Source organism: Oenanthe melanoleuca, chromosome 9 (genome assembly GCF_029582105.1).
Source record: "Oenanthe melanoleuca isolate GR-GAL-2019-014 chromosome 9, OMel1.0, whole genome shotgun sequence".
NCBI lineage: Eukaryota > Metazoa > Chordata > Aves > Passeriformes > Muscicapidae > Oenanthe > Oenanthe melanoleuca.
The window spans coordinates 18911920-18919263 of NC_079343.1; the positions used below are offsets into that span (position 1 = coordinate 18911920).

The 7344-nt window shown below is 43.2% G+C and overlaps 1 protein-coding gene across 4 annotated transcripts; it reads left to right on the forward strand.

Annotated features, from left to right (window-relative positions):
* The first annotated feature begins 958 nt into the window (after positions 1-958).
* Positions 959-7339, forward strand: ZNF639 (zinc finger protein 639). Of its 4 annotated transcripts, none has more exons than XM_056498666.1 (6): positions 959-1452; positions 2014-2114; positions 2502-2578; positions 3112-3207; positions 4097-4237; positions 4508-7339. In XM_056498666.1, the coding sequence occupies exons 3-6, from the start codon at positions 2521-2523 to the stop codon at positions 5653-5655; spliced, it is 1443 nt and encodes a 480-aa protein (XP_056354641.1). In that variant the 5' UTR covers positions 959-1452; positions 2014-2114; positions 2502-2520; the 3' UTR covers positions 5656-7339. The 4 variants fall into 4 exon arrangements, with proteins under 4 accessions (XP_056354641.1, XP_056354642.1, XP_056354643.1 ...); XM_056498667.1 differs by having other exon boundaries at positions 959-1396; XM_056498668.1 differs by having other exon boundaries at positions 960-1452; positions 4097-4231.
* The last annotated feature ends 5 nt before the right edge of the window (positions 7340-7344 follow it).

Here is a 7344-nt window from a genome sequence, read left to right on the forward strand (position 1 = left end):
TACATTTGGAAAAGTTGCTTTTTTAAATTTTCAAACCTTATTTATACATATTTCACAGAATTGTGGAGTTGTTAGTTTTTGAAGGGACCTCTGGAGATCATGCAGTCCAAGGCATGGTCACCTGGAGCAGGTAACAGGAACAGGTCCAGGTGGGTTTGGGATGTCTCCAGAGAGGGAGAAGCCACAACTGCCCTGGGCAGCTGTCCCAGTGCTCTGCCACCCTCAGTGTGAGGAAGTTTTTCCTTGTGTTGAGGTGAAACTCCTTGTGTTTTAGTTTATGGCCATTGCTCCTCATCCTATTGCTTGAAACCACCAAAAAGAGTCTGGCACCATCTTCTGGCCCCTGCCTTTGCAATATTTATGTGCATTGACGAGATCCCCTCTCAGTTTTCTCTTCTCCAGATGAACCAGGCCAGTCCTGCAGTCTGTCCTACAAGAGATGCTCCAGACCCGTCCTCACTTTGTGCCTCCACTGGACCCTCTCCAATAACTCCTTGTCTTTCTTGTATGTATAGATTTCTTTCTTGTACTGTAGATATATTTATGATACACTTTATATTGATTCTCCTATTCAGTAGCTCTAAGGGACAGCTTCTACATTGACACAAAATGTAAAGTTGAGCTTTATCGGGTTCGGCTTTGCCATCACCCTCTCATCTGTGTAAAATCTGAGTGCTGACACTGTTCTGCAGCAGGCTTACACGCTGCCAGCTGCCTGCAGATGGAAACGCGGCTGTGTGACGGTACCGGGCACACAGAAACACGAACTAAAGGTTTATTTCGGCCCCGTCGCTATGGCGACGGGCGGGTGCGGAGGCGGCGGGGCCGGCAGGGGGCGCTGCGGGCGGCGGCCGCTCGCCGCTTTCCCGCCGCTCGCCCGCGGAGCGGCCGGGCCGGGCCGGGCCGGGCCGGGCTGGGAGCGCGGAGCGGGGCGGGCCGGGAGCGCGGGGCGGAGCGGGGCGGGGTGGAGCGGCCGGGCCCGGGAGTAGCGGAGCGGGGCGGAGCGGCTGGGCCGGGCCCGGGAGGAGCGGAGCGGAGCGGCACAGGCGGCCCGCAGGTGAGTCCCGGCCGCAGCGCCGGGGAGCCGCCCGGGGTTCACCTCCCGCCGGGTGGGTGAGCCCTGACTCACGGCCGGGCCCGCGGCTCTCCCGGTGCGGCCCCGGCCGGGCCCCGCGGCCCTGCCCGCGGCTCCGCGGTGCCTTTGCCGCGCTCCCGCCGGCGCTCCCCGTGCGGCCTCCGCGCAGGCCGCGCTCCGGGGCCCAGCGGGATCCCGATTCCCCGCGCCTGGATCCCGCTTTGCAGGGCGGGGAAAGCCGCTGGAATAGACCAACCCGCCTTGCTGCCCGCGGTCCCGTCCGTGGAGAAAAGGTTGAGCTTTTCAAGCGCCTTACCTGGGGTGAGACTTGCGGTGTCAGTGCGCTGTCGGTTCTTCCCTTGCAATCACAGAAAACGGTGAGGGTACTGATATTTCTAGATCATGATAGAACGTTAAAATCAATGATTTTTCAATCCCCTGAAATGAAATTTTACTTCAGTATAAAATACTTAATCGCAGGAGAACAAAGTTGACTGGATGAGGGCCCTTTTTTCCCTCCTTTCCCCTCTGGTGCATGGCACTGACTACAGAAGATCCCGGGCCCGCAAGTGCTCTGCAATTATGGCAGCCCACATCACATCCCTTGTTTGCAGCCTTTTCCTCTTCAAGACTGTCCCGTATTTGTGTACACAAGTATTTGTGTCTCGTTTCCAAATATTTTTCTTGCTCTCAGGAGCTGCCACGTGCAGCAAAAGCCAACTAACTTGAGACAAAAGAAAAAAAATTACACCAGTCCATCCGCCTTACTAGTATTGATTAGCTCTAAACAGAAATTAGTATCAACTTCTTATTTTGCTTTCTGGCGTCAGTTTTTATAAATTGATTCTTTGTAGTGTTTGTATCACTTGTATCTGATTCTGTACTTTTTCTGTTTTGTGTTAAAATTTTAAGTGTTTTAAAGTGCTTTCACTCCATAGGTGGAAATCTTGAGCTTATGCATCCACTACATTTGGAAGCTGTACAGCCATCAGCTTCTTAGCTGCTCTGCTTCCTGATACTGAAGAGTCTGGGATTTTTGGTAAGAGAACATGTGTTAGTATTTTAAACACTAAAACTTGTTTGTGAAGGGCTCTGCCTCAGAATGTCCTATCTCAGACAAAAAAAGTGCTGGAGAACAGGCTTGTAGATGACCCTGAGTGCTGGAGTACCTGGAGTTCTGACATATCTGTCTTTAAGTTGAACCTTCTTTTGCTCCAGAGCAGGAATGTAAAGCTGACTTCAGCAGTTGTGTGCATTTAGTGGGTTCTTAACTGTATCAAAATGGGCTGGGGGGCAAGAAGAGAGAGTAGGAGAAAGCTTTTGAATTTGATATGCAGGTTTTCAAAATGCTTGTATTGTTTCATAAGTTTCTGAATGATAAACTAGATACAAACAAGTCTAATTCTTCAATGTTTTTACTTTGCAGTTCATGTAGACTGTTCAAAATGAATGAGCATCCTAAAAAGAGGAAAAGGAAGACTCTGCATCCTTCTCGTTACTCAGGTCAGTCTAGAGCTTGAGTTATGTACACTTTAGTAAGTTAATCTTTTTTCTCAGAATAATAACTTTACAAGAAGGGACCACATGTGTCAACATGTGGAAAATCAGTGACATAGAGGGTGGGATAAGAAATCTTGGCTTGAGTGGGCAGCACCCACTCTGCAGACTCCTTTTTTGGGCCTCTTTGAACCAGTGCACCTCAACAGTTTGTTCTGTACTCCCTGCACATGGGGGAACTGGCTTTAACTGCAAATGAAGGTGATTCTGCTTCCACAGAGGGGAGGAATTCTGTAAAAGTTGGGGTGGGGGTAAAGAGAAGTGTTCAGCACTGAATGGAATGGACAATGCACTTTGTCAATGTCCTCAGTGGGAGCAGAGACTCCAAACATCAGAGCAGCAGCTGGAAGGTGTAAATCACAACAGGAATTCTTCCAAAGCAACAAAAATGTGAAAAGAATTTTGATGAGCATTAAATACATCTGTAGCTACAATAATACATGAGTACTTCAACTTTTCTTATTGATGTTTTGGTTTAGATTCTTCAGGTGCAAGCAGATACATAGACAACAGTGGAATTTTTTCTGACCACTGCTATAGCGTCTGTTCCATGAGACAGCCAGATATAAACAGAGGTAATTCTATGTTCTGGGGTCTTGTTCTGCAGTTCTTTAATGTGTCATGTTCCTATTCATAAAAGCAAATAGAATACACATTATATGGCAGGTGATTTCTGAGTGTCCTTGTGTTCTGATGGGCCTTAGACTTGTGGGAGGTTGTTCAATTGTTACAGTGGAAACGAAGTTTTCAAAATAGAAACAGTACGTAGAAAGTAGAAAACTACTAGTGGAAACAACAACAAAAAACTCCTCAATTTTCTATTTATAATGGTGATTAAACAACTTCAAATACTGCCTAAATAACAAAGATGAGTTTACATTGAAATTATGAACAGTTGTATTGAACTGGACTTGTACCTGGCAAAACAGAATGCCTTTTTATAAAACATGCAACAGTGGGTGGAAAGTTAGCAGAGTAAATGTGGTGGTGGATTTTTAGACTATTTATTTTTCTTTTCACTTTAATAATTAACCATAAAGTCTGCAGAAGTTTTAGAAAATGTCATATTTTAAAATGCAGTGTCCAGAAATATTGAAGAAATTTTTTTGAAGTTGTGCTTCTTGTATGCTTGTGAAGTTGTGCTTGAAGTTGTGTGAAACTTAAATGTAACGTTTCGTTTAAGGATTTAAAGTTTTTTTCTGTATAATAAGCTGTATTTTCTGCTGAAATCTTCTAGACAGAGTTCCTACTTTTTGAATCCTTTTTTTCTCTGCATGTATGGAAATAATTTTCAAAGTATTTATTGTTATTTTTTTTAATGTATGTTGTGATGTGCTTAGTATATAAAGATAAATTTATGCAAGTAGAATAAATAAATAGTAAGGAAGATCTATGACTAAATCCAGGAATCAGGGTGATGCTAGTGTGGATAAATGGTGACAAATGCTTCCCTTCCCTTTGCAGGGAGATTCCACAGTCCTGTGCAGAGCCTGGACACAGATGATGATGGGAGTCCAGTGCATGCTGGCAGCTCTCACTGGAGTGGGGCACACTCAAATGTTGGGATGCACTGTACAGACCCTAAAAAGAAGGATAAAGGTAAAGGTCAGTGTGTTTGCAGTTGAGGTGCTGGGAGGTTGGAAAGCACAGCTGCTGCTGGCTTTTCATGTAACTTCCTTGCTTTGACAGAAATGGTGAAGGATTTGTAGTTTCTGGTACTGCTTTGTTAGCTGAAAATACAGCATAGTCCAGCAGGAGAAAAATAACTGGTCTTTGCTTTTGAAAGCTGCTGCAGCTGACCGAAAAGTTAAAAATTGGCCCAAGTGTTTTGTAGTGGGGTTTTTTCAACCTTCCATTATGTATTTCCTCCTGCAGATAAAGGTACTAACAATGGAATGTGCAGAGACTTATGTGACTCACCTATATTCAGTGACAGCCCCACAGAAGAAGAGAAACCTCTAGATATCCAAACTGTAGAAATTTCTACAACAGAAGTGAATGCTGTAGAAGTTCATGATATAGAAACACAGACTGTGTCACCTGAGAAGCTGGAAGCTGAGGACCTTGAGGAAATCCCTCTGGAGACCTGTAAAATCTTTGAGAAGAACCAGGCTTTGAATATCACAGCTCAACAGAAATGGCCCTTGCTGAGAGCCAACAGCAGCGGCTTGTACAAGTGTGAGCTCTGTGAGTTCAACAGCAAGTACTTCTCTGATCTGAAGCAGCACATGATCCTGAAGCATAAGACATGTACAGACACTCACGTCTGTAAAGTTTGTAAAGAAAGTTTCTCCAGCAAAGTGCAGCTCATTGAACACGTGAAACTACACGAGGAGGATCCATACATCTGTAAATACTGCGATTACAAAACGGTGATTTTTGAGAATCTGAGTCAGCACATAGCAGACACTCACTTCAACGACCACCTTTACTGGTGTGAGCAGTGTGATGTGCAGTTCTCCTCCAGCAGCGAGCTGTACCTGCACTTCCAGGAGCACAGCTGTGACGAGCAGTACCTGTGTCAGTTCTGTGAGCACGAGACAAACGACCCCGAGGATCTGCACAGCCACGTGGTGAACGAGCACGCCTGCCGGCTCATCGAGCTGAGCGACAGCTACCACAGCAAGGAGCGGGGCCAGTACAGCCTCATCAACAAAATCACTTTTGACAAATGCAAAAACTTCTTTGTGTGCCAGGTGTGCGGCTTTAGGAGCAGGCTGCATACAAATGTCAACAGGCACGTAGCTATTGAGCACACCAAAATATTCCCTCATGTTTGTGATGACTGTGGGAAGGGATTTTCAGGTATGTTGGAATATTGCAAGCACCTAAGCTCTCATTTATCTGAAGGAATTTATTTGTGTCAATACTGTGAATATTCAACGGGACAGATTGAAGACCTTAAAACTCATTTGGATTTCAGGCATTCAGCAGATTTGCCTCATAAATGTACTGATTGTTTAATGAGATTTGGGAATGAAAAAGATCTTTTAAGTCATCTTCAGATACATGAGACGGTGTGATTGCTTTCTTTCCCTGTAATCAGTTTGTTAGAATTGAAATTACTTTCCAGTCACTGGAATGTGATATTAAATACAATTTTAACAGCAATTGTACATTTCTAATGTTTTCATCTTTATATCAGCAGAGCATGATGTGAATTGGTGTTGTGAATTTCCTTGTTCTAGGGGCTTCAGTAGGAATAACCACATTTACAGTGTGATGGATCAGATTTTGGGGGGAGGGACAGTGGAAGTAATTGCATGTTGTGATACCAATTCTGATGGTCATCCCACTCTTTTATGTCTAGTGTACAAGACTAGCTCTCTTGAGTTTAAAGAGGCACAAAAACAAAGCAAATACCTAATTCCATGCTTAAATAACCCAACACTGGTCTCAGTTCCACATCCAGCTCATGTTACCCTGTGTGGCAGCAGACCATTGTACAGTGTTTGACCTGCCAAAGGTAAAGGTGTTCCAAAAGTTCCCAGGCATGGACATCTCCAGATTCACATACAGCCTTCATTTCCCACCTCGTGCTCCTGATAAGCTTTTACAATTGTCCTGTTTTTGTCTTGGGGTACCTGTCTAACCTCACTGTTCACTTTGTTCTGTGTTTAGGTCCCACGTGTGAGACTGTCTAACACATGTACAGCACACTTCCACACATGATATTCCCTTTATTTACCTTCAGTTCTTGTCTTTTAATGCACTGAGGAGACACTCATTGCTTGAGTTTGGATTGGATCATGTTCTGAAGAGTAACTGCAAAAGGAATTTGCAGTGATCTTGCTGAGAATGTACAAAATTAATTTCTTGTGTAAAATCCTAATTTAGCTCTCACTGAAATTATGGATGTCACCAACCTCTGACTAGACCAAACTTACAGTAGTCTGTATTATTGTAATAATTCTGTATAATTATCTTTCCACCACTAGTAACTTGAGGAACGTTATTTTAACTCTGTAAATTTTAAACTTTCATATACAGGTTTAAAAGGCCGGTACGTTACAAAATTTTTACTAATCACTCTCAAATTATTTCCCACACGTGTTTATATTATATATAGCAGTATCCTGCCATTGTAATCACTGGAAGTGAGTTTTTACAGTACATTCTGTAGTTCTATTTCTGAGTGGATACTTGGACAGATAAAAAAGCAAGAGTGAGGTCACTTAGATTATGCTAGATACCATGGTGAAAATATCCATAAATTATTGGTGGAATTTACATTTCTTTCTTCATGGATTGTAATGTAAGATTGTCTAATGCAAGCTTTGTATAGAGATAGTTAATGTATCAAACATTTCTTGATCAGTGAGATTTGGTGTTATCAGCTTCAAGGCATGCAAGGGTCTTCAGATTTGATTTTTAAAGCTAAGGATAAAACTTGGCTCAATGTTATCAATTAATGGAAGTTCTGATTTCCAGAGAAGTATTCTTAGAAAGTCTGTGAACCACTCAGTATTTATTTTGTTGTGGGAGGGAAGACCATTTCTGTCACTTTGAAATGCTGATTTACCACTAGATCTTGTGTTTTGTCATTGAAAGGGGCAACCTGAGGGTGTCTTGCTGTATTTTATTACTCTCTTGTATAGAGAATTACAGTATCTGTGGTAGAATTGCTGATTTTTTTATTTTTAACACATTCTTCCTGCCTGGCTTAAAATGGTAGCAATAATATAGTTAAGAAAACACTAAGATGAATTATT